The sequence below is a fragment of the Cervus elaphus genome, chromosome 20 (genome assembly GCF_910594005.1).
Source record: "Cervus elaphus chromosome 20, mCerEla1.1, whole genome shotgun sequence".
Taxonomy (NCBI): domain Eukaryota; kingdom Metazoa; phylum Chordata; class Mammalia; order Artiodactyla; family Cervidae; genus Cervus; species Cervus elaphus.
Window position 1 is genome coordinate 32,281,007 of NC_057834.1, and position 19,750 is coordinate 32,300,756.

At 45.4% G+C, this 19,750-nt stretch overlaps 1 protein-coding gene across 1 annotated transcript; it reads left to right on the forward strand.

Moving 5' to 3' along the window:
- The first annotated feature begins 6,581 nt into the window (after positions 1 to 6,581).
- On the forward strand, positions 6,582 to 18,126 carry LOC122678037 (SLAM family member 9-like). The gene is made up of 7 exons (XM_043878467.1): positions 6,582 to 6,685; positions 12,343 to 12,684; positions 14,812 to 15,084; positions 15,366 to 15,466; positions 15,608 to 15,710; positions 15,813 to 16,079; positions 17,702 to 18,126. The coding sequence occupies exons 1-7, from the start codon at positions 6,637 to 6,639 to the stop codon at positions 17,773 to 17,775; spliced, it is 1,209 nt and encodes a 402-aa protein (XP_043734402.1). The 5' UTR covers positions 6,582 to 6,636; the 3' UTR covers positions 17,776 to 18,126.
- The last annotated feature ends 1,624 nt before the right edge of the window (positions 18,127 to 19,750 follow it).

Here is a 19,750-nt window from a genome sequence, read left to right on the forward strand (position 1 = left end):
CATATCTGAGGTTGCTGCTGTTTCTCCCGTCTATTCCAGCTTGTAACTCATCCAGCCCAGTATTTCTCATGATGTGTTCAGTGTGTAAGTTAAATAAACAGAGTGACCAAAAGAAAAGCCTTGCATACTCCTTTCTCAGTCCTGAACCAGTCAGTTGTTTCATACAGGGTTCTAACTTACTTCTTGACCTGCATACAGGTTTCTCAGGATACAGGTAAGATGGTCTGGTATTCCCGTCTCTTTAAGAGGGTTCCACAGTTTGTTATGAGCAACACAGTCAAAGGCTTTAGCATATTCAATGAAACAGAGGTAGATGTTTTTCTGGAATTCCCTTGCTTTCTTTATGATCTAGCAAATGTTGGCAATTTTTTTCTCTAATTCTTCTTTCTTTTTTAAACCCAGCTTGGACATCTGGAAGTTCTTGGTTCATGTAATCCTGAAGCCTAGCTTGTAAGATTTTGAGCATGACCTTACTAGCATTTGAAATGAGTGCAATTGTCCCATGGTTTGAACATTATTTAATGCTGCCCTTCTTGGGAACTGGAATGAGGACTGACTTTTTCCAGTCCTGTGGCCTGGATCTTTCAGATTTGGGTTTTCCAGATTTGCTGACATATTAAGTGCAGCATTTTGATAGCATCATCTTTTAGGGTTTTAAATAGCTCTAAAGCAATTCCACTAGCTTTATTGACAGCAGTGCTTCTTAAGGCCTACTTGACTTCATGCACTAGAATGACTGTCTCTGGGTGACTGACCACACTTTCATGGTTACTGGGGTCATTAAGATATTTTTTGTACAGTTCTTTTGTGTTTTCTTTCTGTCTCTTCTTGATCTCTTCTGCTTCTTCTAGGTATCTACCATTTCTGTCTTTTATTGTGCCAATCTTTGAGTGAAATGTTCCCTTGATATATACAGTTTTATGGAGGAGAACTCTAGTCTTTTCCCTTCTGTTGTTTTCCTCTGTTTCTTTGCATTGTTCATTGAAGAAGGCCTTCTTGTCTCTCCTTGCCATTCTCTGGAACCCTGTGTTTAGTTGGGTATACCTTTCCCTTTCTCCTTTGCTTTTTGCTTCTCTTCTTCCCTCAGCTATTTGTAAAGCCTCCTTACATAACCACTTTGCCTTCTTGTATTTCTTTTTCTTTGGGATGTATTTGGTCACTGTCTTCTGTACAATATTATAGATCTCCATCCATAGTTCTTCAGGCACATTGGTTACTAGATCTAATTCCTTGAATCTATCCTTCATATCCACTGCATATTCATAGAGGATTTGATTTAGGTTTTAGCTGGCTGGCCTAGTGGTTTTCCCCACTTTGTTTAACCTGAATTTTTCTATGAGAAGCTGATGGTCTGAGCCACAGTCAGCTCCAGGTCTCATTTTTGCTGACTATATACAGCTTCTCCATCTTTGGCTACAAAGAATGTAATCAATTCGATTTCAGTATTGACCATTTGGTGATGTCCATATGTAAATTGTCTCTTGTGCTGTTGGAAAAGGGTGTTTGCTATGACCAGTGCATTCTCTTGGCACAATTTTGTTAGCTTTTGCCCTGCTTCCTTTTGTACTGCAATGTCAAACTTGCCTGTTACTCCAGGTATCTCTTGACTTCCTACTTTTGCATTCCAATCCCCAATTATGAATCAGTTCAGTTACTCAGTTGTGTCTGACTCTTTGTGACCCCATGAATCGCAGCACGCCAGGCCTCCCTGTCCATCACAAACTCCTGGAGTTTACTCAAACTCATGCCCATCGAGTCGGTGATGCCATCCAGCCATCTCATCCTCTGTTGTCCCCTTCTCCTCCTGCCCCCAATCCCTCCCAGCATCTGGGTCTTTTCCTATGAGTCAACACTTTGCATGAAGTGGCCAAAGTACTGGTGTTTCAGCTTCAGCATCAGTCCTTCCAATGAACACCCAGGACTGATCTCCTTTAGGATGGACTGGCTGGATCTCCTTGCAGTCCAAGGGACTCTCAAGAGTCTTTTCCAACACCATAGTTCAAAAGCATCAATTTTTTGGCGCTCAGCTTTCTTCACAGTCCAACTCTCACATCCATACATGACCACTGGAAAAACCATAGCCTTGACTAGATGGACCTTTGTTGGCAAAGTAATATCTCTGCTTTTTAATATGCTATCTAGGTTGGTCATAACTTTCCTTCCAAGGAGTAAGCATCTTTTAATTTTGTGGCTGCAGTCACAATCTGCAGTGATTTTGGAGACCCCCAAAATAAAGTCTGACACTGTTTCCACTGTCTCCCCATCTATTTCCCATGAGGTGATGGAACCAGATGCCATGATCTTCACTTTCTGAACGTTGAGCTTTAAACCAACTTTTTCATTCTCCTCTTTCACTTTCATCAAGAGGCTTTTTAGTTTCTCTTCACTCTCTGCCATGAGGGTGGTGTCATCTGCATATCTGAGGTTATTGATATTTCTCCCGGCAATCTTGATTCCAGCTTGAGCTTCTTCCAGCCCAGGGTTTCTCATGATGTACTCTGCATATAAGTTAAATAAGCAGGGTGACAATATACAGCCTTGATGTACTCCTTTTCCTATTTGGAGCCAATCTGTTGTTCCATGTCCAGTTCTAACTGTTGCTTCCTGACCTGCATACAGGTTTCTCAAGAGGCAGGTCAGGTGGTCTGGTATTCCCATCTCCTTCAGAATTTTCCACAGTTTATTGTGATCCACACAGTCAAAGGCTTTGGCATAGTCAATAAAACAGAAATAGATGTTTTTCTGGAACTCTTTTATTTTTTCAATCATCCAACAGATATTGGCAATTTGATCTCTGGTTCCTCTGCTTTTTCTAAAACCAGCTTGAACATCTGGAAGTTCTCAGCTGACGTATTGCTGAAGCCTGGCTTGGAGAATTTTGAGCATTACCTTACTAGAGTGTGAAATGAGTGCAATTGTGTGGTAGTTTGAGCATTCTTTGGGATTGCCTTTCTTTGGGATTGGAATGAAAACTGACCTTTTGCAGTCCTGTGGCCACTGCTGAGTTTTCCAAATTTGCTGGCATATTGAGTGCAGCACTTTCACAGCATCATCTTTCAGGATTTGAAATAGCTCAACTGGAATTCCATCACATCCACTAGCTTTGTTCATAGTGATGCTTTCTAAGGCCCACTTGACTTCACATTCCAGGATGTCTGGCTCTAGGTGAGTGATCACACCATTGTGATTATCTGGGTCTTGAAGATCTTTTTTGTACAGTTTTTCTGTGTATTCTTGCCACCTCTTCTTAATATCTTCTGCTTCTGTTAGGTCCATACCATTTCTGTCCTTTATTGAGGCCATCTTTGCATGAAATATTTCCTTGGTATCTCTAATTTTCTTGAAGAGATATCTAGTCTTTCCCATTCTGTTGTTTTCCTCTATTTCTTTGCATTGATCGCTGAGGAAGGCTTTCTTATCTCTCCTGGCTATTCTTTGGAACTCTGCATTGAAATGGGAATATCTTTCCTTTTTTCCTTTGCTTTTTGCTTCTCTTCATTTCACAGCTATTTGTAAGGCCTCCTCAGACAACCATTTTGCCTTTTTGCATTTCTTTTCCATGGGGATGGTCTTGATCCCTGTCTCCTGAACAATGTCATGAACCTCCGTCCATAGTTCATCAGGCACTCTGTCTATCAGATCTAGTCCCTTAAATCTATTTTTCACTTCCACAGTATAGTCATAAGGGATTTGATTTAGGTCATACCTGAATGGTCTAGTGGCTATCCCTACTTTCTTCAGTTTAAGTCTAAATTTGGCAATAAGGAGTTCATGATCTGAGCCACAGTCAACTCCTGGTCTTATTTTTGCTGACTGTATAGAGTGTCTCCATCTTTGGCTGCAAAGAATATAATCAATCTGATTTCATTATTGACCATCTGATGATGTCCATGTGTAGAGTCTTCTCTTGCGTTGTTGGAACAGGATGTTTGCTATGACCAGTGAGTTCTCTTGGCAAAACTCTATTGGCCTTTGCCCTGCTTCATTCTGTACTCCAAGGCCAAATTTGCCTGTTACTCCAGGTGTAATAGAACATCTTTATTTGATGTTAGTTCTAGTTGGTCTCCTAGGTCTTCATAGATATGATCAACTTTAGCTTCTTCAGCATTGGTGGTAGGGGCATAAACTTGAATTACTGTGATGTTGAGTGGCTTGCCTTGGAAAGGAACCGAGGTCATTCTTTTGTTTCTGAGGTTGCACCCAAGTACTGCATTTCAGATTCGTTTGTTGATTATGAGGGCTACTCCATTTTTTCTTTGGGATTCTTGCCCGAAATAGTAGATATAATGGTCATCTGAATTAAATTTGCCCATTCCTGCCCATTTTAGCTCACTGATTCCTAAGATGTTGATGTTTTTTCTTAGCATCTGCTGTTTGACCATATTCAATTTACCTGCATTCATGAACCTAGCATTCCAGGTTCCTATGCAATACTGTTCTTTGTAACATCGGATTTTACTTTCATCATCAGACACATCCACAAGTGAGCATTATTTCTGCTTTGGCCCAGCTGCTTCATTCTTTCTGGGGCTTAGTAACTGTCCTCTGCTCTTCCCCTTTAGCATATTGGACACCTTCAGACCCGGGAGACTCATCTTTTGGTGTCATATTCTTTTGTCTTTTTATACAGTTCATGAAGTTCTCATGGCAAGTATACTGGAGTGGTTTGCCATTCCCTCCTCCAGTAGATCATGTTTTGTCAGAATTCCCCACTATGACCCGTCCACCTAGGGTGGCCCTGCATGACATGGCTCATAGCTTCACTGAGTTATGGAAGCCCCTTTGCCATGACAAGGCAGTGATCTGTGAATGGAATGAAGTCCTTAAGAGAATCAATTTATACATTTGTAAAATCAGTCAAATATTATCAAAAGTCACTAAAAAGGTTTGTTAAAAGTTTCTTGATTTGTAAATAGACCAACATGACTTGTAAGCTGAACTGGCCTTAAGGCTGACCAAGGTTTTTAATTTGTTTTTAATAAACTGAATATTAATTCTTAAAAACAATATAGCCTATGAATGATTTTCTATGCACTAAAACCATCTTTGGGGAAATAAATGGTAATGGGGGAATCTTATTGATTGGAAAGTAGTTTGCTAAGATCACAGGACTAGCAAGCAGCAGAGGCAGGACTCATATCATAAAGTTTCCCACCTATCCCACTGCATCCAATCCCCAGGCTAAGTCATCCACATCACTTTATTTTTCTATTGATGTGACTTTCTTTCCCACTGGCCTATGAGCAACATGCTTGCAGAGACTTCTTTTCATCTTTGAATCAGCAGTCTTAGTGCAATGCCTTGAAAAAATAAGTGAGGAGAATCCAGTGAGAGTAGCATCCTGGAGCACCCCCAAGAGCGGGTTTCAAGCAGGGAGGGTGGCAATATCTAACTCCACCAAGCAGTCACATAAGATAAGGGCCAAAGGGTCTATAGCATGTGACCAATGGGAGACCACTTGTGACCTTCTTAAAAACAGCATGGATTCTCTTCAAGTCTTGTCAGGACATATAGCCACCATACACTGACTACTAGGGAGATGCTTGTCAAAATTTGAGAAGTAAGGGAGCCAACAGGGGACACTAGTCAAATCACATCCTCACGGAGATGTCAGCGGAGTTTGCATAGCCTCACAAAGCCATCAGGACTCTTAGGTGTGGAGAAGAGGGGAGGGATCTCTATACCTGCCCCAGTTCTACCTTTTCCCTCCATCCACCCACGGATCAGGACTTTTAAGACAACTCCCTCAATCATACCACCAACAGGTCAAGAGAGCAAGATAATATCTGGTAGTCCTTCATGGTTGGAGGTAGAGGTGGGCCTAAAAGTCTTTTCTCCTGGATCCTTCCAGCCTTCTTTGTGTGCTAAAGAAGGTACAGTATGTAGGAACTAAATTCATATTATATGCTGATACTGAGCTAGTCACTAGGAACTAAAGGATGAAAAAGGTAGACCCTACCTTCAAGGAGCTGAGAGTATACTGGGGAAAGAGTATTCAAGTAAGCAGACTTTTATGGTAAGCAAGGTGGATATAACCATAGAGGTGAATAGGAGGAAACTGAGAGGCCCTGAAGAGGGCACCTGTTCTAGCCTGGGGTTTCAGGGAAGTCTTTCCCGAGGTGGGCACAACTTTAATGGGGGAATGGGAGGGTGTTGGAGAAAGGTGAGCTAGGTGGCAGGGACTAGGGTAGTCCAGTAAACCAAGTTGCAGCAACCATTTCCAGCAGTAAGAAATTGTGTGTGGGGAGTCTTAGATGGTAGACTTGGTGATGGAACATGAGACCAAGCTCAAGACGGGAAGCCAGCAGATCCTGAAGGATTTTGTCCTCCAGGACTGTGACCTCAATTAGACTTTAGCATATAAAGGGTGGGGGACCTTGGAAGGGTTTAAAGCAAGGCTTAGACATTGTCAGCTTTGGCTTTTAAATAGCTCACTCTGCTGCTTCTCATGCTTCTTTCTTTCACGTCCGTTTATTTTTACATCCTGTGACTCAAAAGCTACATGTGATTATAGTGAGCTCTAAAAATAGGAAATGAAAAAAATAAAATAAATAAAAACGGGAAGTGTCTGTGGGCTGACATTTACATGCACATGGCCCATTGGCCGTCCTGAGGCGGGCCAGTCTGCTGAATAGGATGGGTATTTTTCTCCTGTGGTCCTTGCTCCTCCTTGGTCTTCTCACTGGTGAGTCTGTCCCTGCCACTACCTCCCAGGCACCTCTACCTCCTTGCACATTGAGTTTCTCTAGCAATAGGTCATTTTCACTGAAGATGTTGCTTTACTGGGAGCCAGACTGTGTGTATGTGCTTGTGTATGTGTTTGGGGGTGGGGGGGGGGGAATAGTGTGTGTGAGGTGTGTGTACTATCATCCCAGATCATGCAAATTCTGATTGTGTCTTGTCACTCTCACACTGCTAGTGAGTCACAGGGAGCCTGGACGTCCCCAGACAGACTGAAGCTGGGGACTTGAGATAGAGGATCTGCCACAGTCAGTTCTGGGAGCTCGTCTGCATCTTGCCATCTCAAGCATAATCATCTCATGCCTCTCTTCCCTTCCGCCCCTGTGAGTCACCTTCATTGTGAATTGGGCTTTCCTGTCCCACAAATGACATCAGTAGGTGATCTCGAACCTAGCACCTTGTGACAGGTCCGGTCCTTCTGAGTTCTTACTGCTCCTTCCCCTGCCCCCAAGGACCTGAGTGCTGGCAGAAGACAGGCTGGGGAACTGAAGGCCAGGGAAACAGAGCTTCTGAGAAACCCACAGCGAGGGGCCAGGCTCTGCTTTATTTTTATTTATTTATTTTTAATTTTTATTTTATTTTATTTTATTAGTTGGAGGCTAATTACTTCACAACATTTCAGTGGGTTTTGTCATACATTGATATGAATCAGCCACAGAGTTACACGTATTCCCCATCCTGATCCCCCCTCCCACCTCCCTCTCTACCCGATTCCTCTGGGTCTTCCCTGTGCACCAGGCCCGAGCACTTGTCTCATGCATCCCACCTGGGCTGGTGATCTGTTTCACCATAGATAATATACATGCTGTTCTTTCAAAACATCCCACCCTCACCTTCTCCCACAGAGTTCAAAAGGCTCTGCTTTTTAGTCATCCGAGTTTCAGTCTTTCACTTTCATTCTCCTTCAGGAGGAAAGCAGCTTGTTTAGTTATCGGGGTCACCTGGCTTCAGGGTGGCCCCCACCCTAGCCTTTAGTCTGTGCCCTAAGCCTGCCATAGAATCCCTTAGAGGTGTTTAAAACTTGGAAGTTTATAAAGAACTTTTACTCAAATTTAAAATAGTCTGATTCCCCCAACAATCTTGTGGTATAGATAAGGCAGAGAGTATTATGCTCACTTTACAGAAGATGAACTGAGATATGAGGTGACACCTTCTGGCACACAGCTGGTGATCTGTGAGAATGAAAGTCAGTGCACCTGTGGGAATGCAGAAGCAACAAGGAAACTCAGAACCATACTGTCTCCAACCAAATTCACAGAATTGAAACTCAGACAACAGATTCCTGTCAGGTTCCCTTTGCCGCCACTTTCCTGTCCTCCCACAGAGTAAATGAATGAATGAGCGTCCCTTCCTCCATGGTGTCCAGGTCAGGCCCTTGGAGATCATTGTCCATGGGGGCATCCTTTGGGCACATGACAAAGAAATGGGTGAGACAGATCTTGCCTTAAAAAAGAAATGTTCGTATTTCTTGGGCTCAGTTCCAGAAATATCTATTGAGGCCTCTCGTGTGTTGGCCCTGTGCTGTGTGTGATGGGGTAGAGGTGAGTGGTACACAGCGGGGAATGAGGTGGGGTACAGTCCTGCTGTTGGCAGCACAGGGTAGTTGACAGAGCTTTGGGGGCAGGCGAACTTGGGTTTCATGTGGACTCTGCTGCTTCCAATAGCCAGTGACTCTGGGCAAGTAGGCTTTTTAAGCTCTTTGAGTCTCATGGCCTTCATCTGTGTAGTGGGAATAAGAATATGGACCTTACTAGACTGCTGTGAAGGTTAAATAAAATAATGTGCTTAATGCATTTGGCACAGTGTCTGGCACCGAGGATTCATGTCCTGAGCTGATCCCTTTCTGTCTCTTTCCCTCACTTGAATCCAGATACAGGATTCAGAAAAGGGAGCTCTGCACACATCCCACTGCACCTAGCCACTCGGCTAAACCATCAGCCTTACTCTAATGTTCAGATAACTAATTTCCTTCTACCTTCTCCTCTCCTTGGGGAACTCATGAGCTATGGGGAAAGACAAACAGCACAGCTACTTGTGTGAAGCAGAATGAAGTAAGCCAACAAACAAGCCAACAAAAAGCACAGTTCAGTTCAGTTCAGTCGCTCAGTCACGTCCGACTCTTTCTGATCCCATGAGCCACAGCAGGCCAGGCCTCCCTGTCCATCACCAACCCCCAGAGCCTGCTCAAACTCATGTCCATTGAGTCAGTGATGCCACCCAGCCATCTCATCCTCTGTTGTCCCCTTCTCCTCCCACCTTCAATCTTTTCCAGCGTTAGGGTCTTTTCCAATGAGTCAGTTCTTCACATCAGGTGGCCTAAGTATTGGAGTTTCAGCTTCAGCATCAGTCCTTCCAATGAACACCCAGGACTGATCTCCTTTAGGATGGACTGGTTGAATCTCCTTGCAGTCCAAGGGACTCTCAAGAGTCTTCTCCAACACCACAGTTCAAAAGCATCAATTCTTCAGCGCTCAGCTTTCTTCACCGTCCAACTCTCACATCCATACATGTCTACTGAAAAAACCATAGCTTTGACTAGATGGACTTCTGTCGGCAAAGTAATGTCTCTGCTTTTTCATCTGCTATCTAGGTTGGTCATAGCTTTTCTTCCAAGGAGCAAGCGTCTTTTAATTTCATGGCTTCAGTCACCCTCTGCAGTGCTTTTGGAGCCCAAGAAAATAAAGTCTGTCACTATTTCCATTTCCCCCCTATCTATTTGCCATGAAGTGATGGGACTGGATGCCATGATCTTAGTTTTTTGAATGTTGAGTTTTTAGCCAGTTTTTCCACGCTCCTCTTCACTTTCAACAAGAGGCTCTTTAGTTCTTCTTTGCTTTCTGCCATAAGGATGGTGTCATCTGCATATCTGAGATTATTGATATTTTTCCCAGAAATCTTGATTCCAGCTTGTGCTTCATCCAGCCTGGCATTTCACATGATGTACTCTGCATATAAGTTAAATAAGTAGGGTGACAATATACAGCCTTTCCCAATTTGGAGCCAGTCTGTTGTTCCATGTCCAGTTCTAACTGTTGCTTCTTGACCTGCATACAGATTTCTCAAGAGGCAGATCAGGTGGTCTGGTATTCCCATCTCTTGAAGAATTTTCCACGGTTTGTTGTGATACACACAGTCAAAGGCTTTGGCGTGGTTAATAAAGCAGAAGTAGATATTTTCCTGGAATTCACTAGCTTTTTTGATGAGCCAGTGGATGTTGGCAATTTGATCTCTGGTTCCTCTGCCTTTTCTAAATCCAGCTTGAACTTCTGGAAGTTCTCGGTTCATGTACTATTGAAGCCTGGCTTGGAGAAATTTGAGCATTACTTTGCTAACATGTGAAATGAGTGCAATTGTATTGTAGTTTGAACATTCTTTGGCATTGCTTTTCTTTGAAATTGGACTGAAAACTGACCTTTTCCAGTCCTGTGGTCACTGCTGAGTTTTACAAATTTGCTGGCATATTGAGTGAAGCACTTTAACAGCATCATCTTTTAGGATTTGAAACAGCTCAACTGGAATTCCATCACCTCCCCTAGCTTTGTTCCTAGTGATGCTTCCATAGGCTGAAGGAAACTGGGAGGAAGGCATGGCTGGACTAGAAGTATGGAGCTCAGCTAAGGCCCCAGAAAGGAAGCAGCACTTGAACTAAGCTTAAGGAATCATGGTACTCAAGGGTGAGCATAGCTCCTTGATCAAAGGTGGGATTCTTCCAGGCTGGACTGCAGGTTCTGGGCCAACTTGGGACAGGAAGATCCATCTGGTGTCAGCACTCCCTTGGCATGCTTCCAGTCAACTTGCACATTCTTCCAAGTGGAACCAGAAGAGCTGCATGGGAAGAAGGAGCACCAGGTTATAGGGTGGATTCTGTGGTGAGCACCTAGGACACTGCATGTCCCCCAGGGTGGAGTGCCCACTCTCACAGCACAGCAAGCTCTCTCCTACTCCTCATCACCACAACTACTGTCACAGGACTTCTCAGTTCAACTTTCAGCACAAAAACCTCACCACATGGTTCAGAATTGGTGATGTAGCCAGTACTTCTGGATTCCAGTTTGAATCAGGACCTGCATCCCTCAATGGGCCAGGCATCGTTTTCTCTTTAAACAGCTATGCAGCAGACCTGAGTCAGTTTCAGACTTTCTGCCTCCTGGGACTGCATGCCAGTGTTATAAAAATGGAGATGGGTTGCACTACTTGGAGTGGATTCTTTTTTAAAATATATATATTTCTCTATAAGAGTGCTAACTAGTTTTGGTGAGGATGCAAAAAGATGAAGGCACCAACTTACTTCAGTGACATTGAAAGAGTGAGTGACTGTTAGTTGCTCAGTCGTGTCTGACTCTTTTTGACCCCGCGGACTATAGACCGCTGGGTTCCTCTGCCCAGGGAACTCTCTAGGCAAGAATACTAGAGTGGGTTGCCATTCCCTTCTCCGGGGGATCTTCCTGACCCAAAGAGCGAACTCAGGTCTCCTGCATTGCAGGCAGATTCTTTACCATCTGAGGCACCAGGGAAGCCCTCAGTGACATTAAGTATCTTGAATAATACCATAGTGAGGTATTTACATGATTATCTCATTTAACACAAAACCCTGGATGATGGCAACCCTGTTTCACAGGTTAGAAAACTTGGACTCAGAGAGATTAAGTAACTTGCCTAAGATGGCACAGCTAGCACTTGGTAGAGCAAGGGTTTGAACTCAGGCAGTCTGACTAGCACCCTGGAGTTACACTCTTCTCTCAAGTGCATTATAGGCTGGTATCCAAATGTTTGTCCCTCTCACCATGCTTAATGTGGGCTGGCCAGCACAACACTAGCCCTCCTGCTCTAGAAAGATATGTTCCCAGATTCTCACTGTGCCTGAGAGAAGCTGGCTTTTGTCTCAGAAGTGGACAAATAAGCAATTATGGGGGATGCTGCAAGGCAATTCTTGCCTGGATGCAACTGGGCTGGGTGATTTCTGTTCCTTTTCCCTGAACTGTCAAGAGATGGACTCACAGAAACAGTAGAGATTATCCACCTCCCTCCCCCAACACCAGGCCCCCCCCCCCCCCCAAGGATTTTGCTTACTCTCCAGGACACTTAGTACCTGCAACCTTTAGGACAGCCTTCATTGATTATTTCCTTATATGTTAATTAATTGATATAAATGTGGAAGGAAACCATTGTGGTGGGGTGGTGGTTGTTTTTCAGTCACTGCCATATCCGACTCTTTGCGACCCCAAGGACTTCAGCACACCAGGCTTCCCTGTCTTCTACTACCTCCCAGAATTTGCTCAAACTCATGTCTTTTGAGTCGGTGATGGACTTTTCATCCTCTTACATACCCTCTCCTTTTGCCCTCAATCCTTCCCACCATCAGGGACTTTTCCAATGAACTGGCTCTTCGCATCAGGTGGCCAAGGTATTGGAGCTTCAGCTTCTGCATCAATCCCTCTTGAGTTCGAGTTCTGTCTATAACTAGCAATGTCTTGAGCAAGGCACCTAAATTCTGTGGGTCTCTGTTTTCTCACCTATAAAATAGGAATACTGATCATGACCCTGCCTCTCCCTCAGGCCTGTTGTGAGCCTTCAATGTAACAGGCTGTTCTCTGTCTGCAGGACCAGGGGCTTCCAGAGCCCCCATGGTGGTAACTGGGACCCTGGGGGGCTCTGTCACTTTGCCCCTGCAGCTGCAGGATGGACAGCAGGTGGAGAGCATCTCCTGGGTATGTCGCTCGGTCCCCGGGGCAATAGCCACGGTGACCTTGGTAGAAGCTGGAGGACCAGACACCTTTCACCAGGCGGAATCACGGTACTGGGGTCGTTTGAGTGTGGTGGGCCCAGAACGCTCCCTGCAGATCAGCCACCTGAGTTGGGCAGATGCGGGGTCCTACCGAGCCCACATTAATCTTCAGAGCTCCCGCGTCACCCACACCAGGGAGTACAGCCTGCATGTCTATGGTGAGTGTCCGGGGTATGGCAACAGGTGTGTGTGTGTGTGACGCCTGTCTTTCAGTCACTTTTATAGCCTTTCCCACTTCCCTTTTAGAAACAATTATAATTTTCTTTCTAATTATGAGACTAACATGTGCTTAACTGAGAAAAACATGGAAAGTAGAGTTGCCTGGGAGAATATCCTAAAAAATGTTGATGGCTGGGATGTGTCCCAGACCAACTGAAGTAGAATCCCTGTGTTTGGGCAGAGAATGGGATTTCTGCCACAACTGACTTGTGAGGTCTCGAGCTTCCTCCTTACTAAAATAGAACATTACCTTTTGTGAGAATAAAATTCACGGCAAAGAGCTTTGTAAAGCTCTGTGCAGATGTAGGAGAACACTGCTATCATATTCCTCAAGGAAATGTCAGTGATTGTTTTAGCAGGGGAAACTACAAAATAGGCAGTTGGGCAGGGGTGCCAGGCACACACAGCAGCAATATTGGCCAGTGGAGACACAGTCAGGTACTTTTAGATTTAGCCTGTTTATGTAGAGAGGGAGAGGGGCCGAAGGTCTCAGATCCCTGGGTCCTCATCCCACAGCCCAGAAAGGATGACACCAAGGCTAAAGGGGCCAGATGACCATAATGGGAGTTGCTGAGAAGCCAATTCTAGACTGCAGATAAGTTTCATAGTCAGCAGCTCTGTTCTGTGGGGATGGAGCAGAAAGCCTGGGACTTCAACACAAAAACAGTCTCATGACAGCCTCCCAGGAGGAACCAGTGGGAGGCCTGTGGGAGATGGCTCCAAGGAAATGCCTCACAGGCCACCCACCTCTCATGTTCTGGGAGGATCACAAGGCCTTTGCAAGACTTGGATTAGCTGTGCTTCGAAGTCTTTGCCTGAGGGACAAGGTTGCCGTGGATGGCAAGTTCACCAGGCAAGGTCATCAGGATGCTGTGGCCGGAAGGTACCAATGAAAAGTGAGGATGGACACAGGAATATGAGTGATTGTGGGAAAGTGGAGAACCTTCTCATACAATTTCCTGGGTTATGGAACAGAGAATATTCCTATTATTAATAGATGAAGGTTTTTTTTTTTTTTTAAACTTGGGTTGACAGAATTGCCCTGGTCAGGTTCACATGATTGGGATGAAAGCATTTCTGTCATAAATTGTCTTGGAGTGACTGTTGCCCACTCCTCAGACAGAGCAAGGGAACACTGGGTGGAGGGCTGTTGGGACCTGGGGTAGGGCTGTTCACCCAGAGATGGTGGGAGAGCACCTCTCACTGTGCTGATGGCCGTTCTGGTAGGACGAGCTCAGTGTGGATTCTGAGCAGGATATAAGGCTGTGCTAATGGATCAGCGTTGGGGTCTTCCAGAGACGGTTTCTGGGGCAACAGTGATGAAAAAAGCCCAGATTTTCATGCTTCACAGGGCATTTCCCAAGTCACTGTTGTCCCATGACAGCTTTGCTGGCAGGTAGGAAAGTGCAAGTGGCTCAGTCATGTCCAACTCTTTGTGACCCCATGGACTTTACAGTCCATGGAATTCTCCAGGCCAGAATACTGGAGTGCATAGCCTTTCCCTTCTCCAGGGGATCTTCCCAACCCAGGGGTGGAACCCAGGTCTCCCGCATGGCAGGCGATTCTTTACCAGCTGAGCCAGCAGGGAAGCCCAGGTAGGAAAAGGGGTTTGTATTTCTAGGCTAAGGAGATAGACAGCATATTAAAAATCAGAGACATTAGCTTGCCAACAAAAGTCTATCTAGTCAAAGCTACGGTTTTTACAGTAGTCATGTATGGATGTGAGAGTTGGACCATAAAGAAAGCTGAGCAGCAAAGAATTGATGCTTCTGAACTGTGGTGTTGGAGAAGACCCTCGAGGGTCCCTTGGGCTGCAAGGAGATCAAACCCATCAATGAAGCTTCTACTTCATACTATTGTTCCAAGAATCAGAGGAGATATTAAGTGACATGTCTTATAAAGCCCCAAGCTCTAGAATGGATGTGGGCAGATTCTACCTCTGTTGTTTCTTATGTGTATTCAGGGTGGTGCAGGGTCTTGGTGGCAGCACTTTCTACTTCTGCCCCATGAAGGGAAGGTCCAGAGCAGTTTCCCAGTGCTCAGTTGGTTCTTTTTTTGACACACAGAGCAACTGGCCCAGCCCCGTGTCACAGTGAGCACCAGGATTAGTGGGAATGGATACTGTCTCATCATCCTGACATGCGTGGCAGAGAGCAGAGGAGGTGCTGTGACCTACAGCTGGACACCTCTGGGACCCCAGACTGCTGTGTCCCATGGAGGGTCTGTCCTCAGTGTCACCTTGAGGCCTGGGGACAGTGCTCTGAACTTTACCTGCATGGTCAAGAACCCAGTCAGTAACAGTAGCTCCCTTCCCATCTTGGTGCGGCCTTCATGCACAGGTACCTGGAATCCAAGCATGTACCCTGCTTGATAGCTCTGAAATGGAAGGTGGAGGAAGGAGTCTGGTCCCCTTCAGGCCCCGAGGAGAAAAGCAAACAGTCAAGAGACAGTGGGTGGGCCAGGGTGTGTCCGAGTGGTCGGGGAGAGGGAGGAGACCCACTGGAGTTGAGGGGGATCCTGGAGGGATCTGGGCAGGAGGGGCTGGCTGGGACCTGTGGCTGCCCTGAGCGGGCAGGGAGGCCCTGATGCAGAAGCTGTGGTTTTCTCTCTCCATCTGCAGGGCCAGGAATCCTGGGCGGAAAGGAATCAGTAGGGGAGACAGTGATCGGCACCCTTGGGAAGTCAGCCACTCTGCCCCTGGAGGTCCCAGTGGGGCAAGAGGTAGAAAAGGTTACCTGGAGCTCTCGAGGGCTTGTTGCTATTTTGCGACCAGGACCAGCAGGGGAACCAATCCTGGTTGCTGGGACTCAGGGACCCTACAGTCAGCGACTGAGCATCCCCCGCCACAACTACTCTCTTCAGATCAGCTCCCTGAGGCTGCAGGACTCCGGCCCCTATCAAGCCTGGATAACTCTGCATAGTCCCCCAATCAACATCACCAAGGATTTCATCCTGCATGTCTATGGTGAGGGGGTGAGAGGGCTTACATTTGAACTTGACCTTCCCTCTCTGCTGCTTGGCCAGGCTGGAGCCTTCTCATAGCTTGAACCTTCCCTTCTTGGCACAGAGAGACTGCAGGAGCCCAAAATCACAGCCAGCTCTCAGATCACGAAGGATGGGACCTGCTTCATCACCCTCATCTGTTCGCTGGACCAGCCTGGAGAGGATGTTCAGTACAGCTGGGACCCCCGGGGCCATGGGGCAGTTGTGTCACATGGGGGCACCACTCTCAGCGTCTCCTGGAGATCTGGGGTCAGCGACAGCTATCACTGTACAGTGAAGAACCCCATCAGCCAGAGCTCCAGCTCCATCCCTGTCAGGCCCCTCTGCTCAGGTAACCGCTTGCTTCTGAGAACCCTTCTCTCCCAATCCAGATTCTCAGCATGCCTGCCTGCCTTCCTCGGGGTTCTGGGAATGACTGAAGAAAAGGAGGGCTGGATTAGTTTGCAACAGGGAGTATCTCTGGGGTGGCAGGAGGTGAGAACTCTGGAGCTCTGCCCACCTTCTGTCGGCCCTGTGCCTAGGCAAGCGGCAGGCTCAGCTGGGTAATGGCTCATTCCTGGGACTCCCCGAGGAAAGTTGCTTCACTCACCACATTCAGTCCTGCAGAGCCCCTGGAGGAGGGGCCCCAGACCTCCTTGCCTGTGTCCTCTTTGCTTGCAAAGCTTCTGCCCTTCTCCTTGCCTGTAACTGCTCTGAGAGGGCAATGGGGCTGTGTTCCTCTGGTGGGCAAGGGTGGCTTCTCCTGGCCTCCACAGGCCACGGCAGGAAACCACCTGAGTCCCAACACACCTGTCCCTCTCGTCTTCTCCAATGACTTCTGAAGCTGTTGTCTCTGCTTCCTGTCTCTGGTTCCTCACCAACCATCCACTCTTCAACTTCTTGTGGCTGGTTTGTCCCAGTGGCATCCTGATGGCTGAGCTCGTGGGTTACTCCTCAATTGTTATCCCTGACCTGCTTTCTTTAGCCACTGGGCAGCTCTCTCCTGGACTTTTTCTCTCCAGTCACCATCCTTTTCAGGACTGATGCTGTCCTTTGCCCAGGCCTCTTCCTGCATCTCTTCTTTGCTTCTTGTTGCCAAAGGGAGAAGTCAGTCAGTCAGTCAGTTCAGTTGCTCAGTTGTGTCCAACTCTTTGAGACCTCAGGAGTCGCAGCATGCCAGGCCTCCCTGGCATTATTTAGAACTCTTATCTTCCCCATGCTACCTGCCCTTGCCCACACCTTCCTTGCTTCACATATTCTTCAGCTGGTCTCCTAACGTCTCTCCCCTCCCAATCACTCTCCTGATTGTGCTGCTAGGGGAATTCTAAATGAAAGAAATGCTTGTGTTTCTTTTCTGCTTAAAACACTATGGTGTCTGCCCAGTATGTAAAGTATAAATATTTTAGCACCTCTTTGGTCATAAGCAACACACATTTACAGAGCATTTTTACGGCCTATGTTGTTCTAGTCATTGAAGATACGGTGAAGAAGAGATCTGGATAAATTTCCACCCCTTGGGGAACTCACAGTCATCACCACCTTTAGCTAACTCTAGTAAATGACTTTAGAAGAAAACTGAACATGCTGTAAAATGGCCTTTGTGCATGTGTCTGTCTCCTCAATTGAATCATGACAAAGCCCATGCTTATCTTTCTCTGCACCTCCAATACTCAGCTTGTAATGGATGTTTAAATTGTGAATTTGACAAGTATTTAAGGGCAGTCTGTGCTGGGTGTAATGGGACACAAGAAAAAAGGATAATTGGTTTCAGACATTAGCATTCTCCCTCCCTGTGGGGCCTGGAGGATATTGCAACTCCATCCCCAGATACAGCTTCCTCAAGGGGCTTCTAGCCCCGCCCTGCACCTCTGACTTTTCCTCCTGGAAAACTCCTCCCCCTGTTTCTCTGTCTTCCTATTTCTTTCCTTCTCTTCCTTTTACCCAACTCCTAACCTGTGATCATTGTTAATTCAGGTTCCTTCCTACCCTGCTGCCTGAGGAAAGAGTTTCTTCTCTTTTTGATCCTGGGAGCTTTGCAGATTAAATAGATTTGAACTTGACATGTGGAAAAGCCAAGAATAGGAAGCGAAAAGAAGGTCACTCTGTGAAACACAGATAAGGAAGTCTACACAGAGAAAGAAAGAGTGTGACCTGATACCCGAATCTCCAGGTGTGAGAGAGAAACACTTGTGCTGATTAAAGCATGAAACCGGTTTTGTTTGCAAACTGAGTTCAAAGCAATGAAGAAACAGCTACATATTTTCTGTTGAAAACCATCTGCTTATGTTTTGTTTAATTGTGTTTTAACATGTTCAGAAAGAAAAGAGGCTTATTCAATTTAAGAAAAATTGAATGATTTGAAATATAATATGTAATGATAATAAAATTGCTAAAAATTGTGCATAGATATTATTTTTTGTTAAAATTTATGTAAATGGGCTCAGAGGGCCCAGATTCAACTTAAATTTTGTCTCCTTGGAGCATTCTTTCACCACCTTATTTAAGCAAATCTCCCTGGGTCATTGTACCCAGTTGGTTTTGTCAAATTATCACAATTTGTAAGTATATATTAACTTGTTAGTTTACTTGTTTTTTGTCTGTCTCCCCCACAAGACATTCAGCCATTGAGGGTTCTTGGCTTATGGTAGATATTTTAATATATATATTTTTAAACACATGAATGACTAGATGGATCAGAGTTGAGAACATTCTCTTTAAGATTCGAGGACTATTAGGAAGTTTCATAAAAATTGGAGTCCTATATGATTATGTGTTTTTTTCCTTTCTGCTTTTCATAAAAGGAAGAAGAAAATGGCATCTTTAGCCTAAAATTTCCTTGAGTGTTCAATAGCTAGCAAAAGAAGGAAGTTGAAGCTTTTGACAGAAAGCTGCTTTGAAGTGCTAAATAGATTGCTCTAGAGTTTGAACCATGTGCAAACAATGGAGCCAAAAGTATAATTTAGGTGAGAGAATGACCCTGAACATCTCTTTTTTCACTCTCAACTGATTACTTTAGTTCCTACTTCACTTACAATGGGGATTGGCATACTCCATCCATTACAAAGATTCTAGTAAAGTAGTTGGTGATACATCCTGAAATATAAATAGATAGCCAAGAACACAAGATATTTGAGGAAAACTGTGAAAGAGAGTCTCCAAACAAACAAAATCAATTAAAAAAAGAAAAAAGAAAAAAACTTGAAATCAAGAGAATGCAGGGAGCAGGAGAAAAAAAAAATACCCCCCCCAAATCTGTATTTAATATTCTTAGAAACATGAGAAGATATTACATTTTTAAAAAGGAATAGAATGGAGCATAATAGAGTAGGAAGACCCTGAACTCTCTTCCTCCCATAAAGAAAGAAAGAAAGTTCAGTCGCTCAGTCGTGTCCAACCCTTTGCTACCCCGTGGACTGTAGCTCACCAGGCTCCTCCATCCATGGGATTCTCCAGGCAAGAATACTGGAGTGGGTTGCCATTTCCTTCTCCAGGGGATCTTCTGGACCCAGGGATCTACCCCAGGTCTCCCGCATTGCAGTCAGATGCTTTAACCTCTGAGCTATGAGGTAAGCTCATGGGCACACAAATTATAACTATTTACAGAGAACTATCAATGAGAAGGGGCTTCCCTGGTAGCTCAGACGGTAAAGCATCTGCCTACAATGTGGGAGACCCGGGTTCCATCCCTGGGTCAGGAAGATCCCCTGGAGAAGAAAATGGCAACCCACTCCAGTATTCATGCCTGGAAAAGCCCATGGACCGAGGAACCTGGGAGGCTACAGTCCATGGGGTCACAAAGAGTTGGACATGACTGAGCGACTTCACTTCACTTCATCAATGAGAAAAGCTGGAAGACTAGCAGAAAAGATTTTCTACAACTAAAGAGACAAAGAAGTAGCCACAGTGAGACACGGTATAGTCAAGACCAGTATCCTCAGTTAGACCATCCACAAATGGGAGGACAATTGCAATTACAAAGGTTCTCCCCAGGGAGTGAGTGGTCTGAGCCCCATGTCCGGATTC

What these genes read in the sequence shown, in the direction of transcription:
- LOC122678037 (XM_043878467.1), top strand. Translation starts at nt 6,637, where the DNA reads ATGGGTATTTTTCTCCTGTGGTCCTTGCTCCTCCTTGGTCTTCTCACT. An exon ending in TTTCATCCTGCATGTCTATG is followed by an intron (nt 15,711 to 15,812) that starts GTGAGGGGGTGA and finishes TTCTTGGCACAG; the next exon opens with AGAGACTGCAGGAGCCCAAA. An exon ending in TGTCAGGCCCCTCTGCTCAG is followed by an intron (nt 16,080 to 17,701) that starts GTAACCGCTTGC and finishes TTGTTAATTCAG; the next exon opens with GTTCCTTCCTACCCTGCTGC.